This window comes from Trachymyrmex septentrionalis, unplaced genomic scaffold (genome assembly GCF_001594115.1).
Source record: "Trachymyrmex septentrionalis isolate Tsep2-gDNA-1 unplaced genomic scaffold, Tsep1.0 scaffold60, whole genome shotgun sequence".
NCBI classification, from domain to species: Eukaryota; Metazoa; Arthropoda; class Insecta; order Hymenoptera; family Formicidae; genus Trachymyrmex; species Trachymyrmex septentrionalis.
In genome coordinates this window covers 5340631-5341853 of record NW_017305779.1, presented here as the reverse complement: position 1 = coordinate 5341853, position 1223 = coordinate 5340631, and the positions used below count along the sequence as shown (strand labels likewise).

Sequence of the window (1223 nt, the reverse complement as noted above, 5' to 3'; positions counted from 1 at the left end):
GCCTTCGGAAACGATTTCATTGCACGTGCGTTGTAATTGTCAGAAAGGCGATCATATATTTAAAAAAAACATGCATCCTTTCAATCTTAATTACAGACGACTATAGGGATGCTGTAACGAGAACTATTAAAAATGTGCTATACGGATGACTCTTTCCTCCTTCGCAACACATATCGCGAACCGCGCGTTCCATCGCGGTTAACGCATCTCTCTTCATTCGGTCGCGCGCTTATTGAAAATTCCCACGTTCCTAAAATGCGCCAAATGCGCTGTCAAACTACGACAGAACTCGTTCGTTTCACTGCAACTCGACTGGACGGGTAAACTCGTCGAGCAAACCTGTGTGGCTACGGGTCGTAATTTTGCAATTTTTGTGTTCTTCCGCGACTGCTTTCACTGTCACACGTGCGGACACGCATGAAATAGAAAAAAAAAAACAAAGAAGAAAAAGAAAAAAGGAAATTAGGAAATTACGATAGTATAATCAACGCGAGTTCCGGTCGGTTAAACGCATAGATCGCTGATTTGTTTCCGTGCGATATTTTCGGTGCGCGCCACCGAAACCGGATTTCAGGATGGTACCACTCACCTGCAATGTGACCTTGAAAGGTTCTTGAAGTCGTTCCCGCTCCAGCAGGTAAGCTATGGCACCGGGCATCGCGTCCACCCCCTTGGCCTCTCTCGCGCCAAGATACCAAACGTAATAAAAGCTCTTCTTGACATCCTTGCTACCCCTTAGGCGCAGAGCCATCACTCACTGTTCGTGGAAACAAATGGATTTCATCATTTCATCTTCTTCGGCTCGTTATCCAGGAAACGAATTGATACGGTGAATGCGTTGGATTGTGGACGGCCCGTTAGTGGGCGTATTCGACACTTAATCGACTCATCGGATGAGTGCCGTTGATTTATTTGATTTTTAAAAAAATTCAAGATTATAAACAATAATTTTCTAGCAATTATATTTCTGCTTTCGATCATGAACTTTAGTTTTATAGAAAAATAAATATATTACAGCGTAATGATAATTTAATGTTTGAAGATAACATGCCATTACACTAAGAAGAGAGAGAGAGAGAGAGAGAGAGAGAGAGAGAGAGAGAGAGAGAGAGAGAGAGAAATTTAATAAATCTTAATATTAAATATATATTTTCAATAATACTATCTTAACATTTACTTACAGTAAAAAATATTTACTTGATGAAAAAATGATAGTTCAAATA

The 1223-nt window shown here is 40.3% G+C and overlaps 1 protein-coding gene across 1 annotated transcript in view; it reads right to left on the bottom strand.

Moving 5' to 3' along the window:
- LOC108752680 overlaps positions 1-1223 on the bottom strand; it is a 16536-nt gene that overhangs the window by 13071 nt on the left and 2242 nt on the right. Inside the window, exon 2 of the mRNA XM_018493707.1 lies at positions 590-757. Coding sequence (XP_018349209.1) covers positions 590-751 — 162 coding nt within the window. The 5' untranslated portion in view covers positions 752-757. The remainder of the gene's footprint in view (positions 1-589; positions 758-1223) is intronic.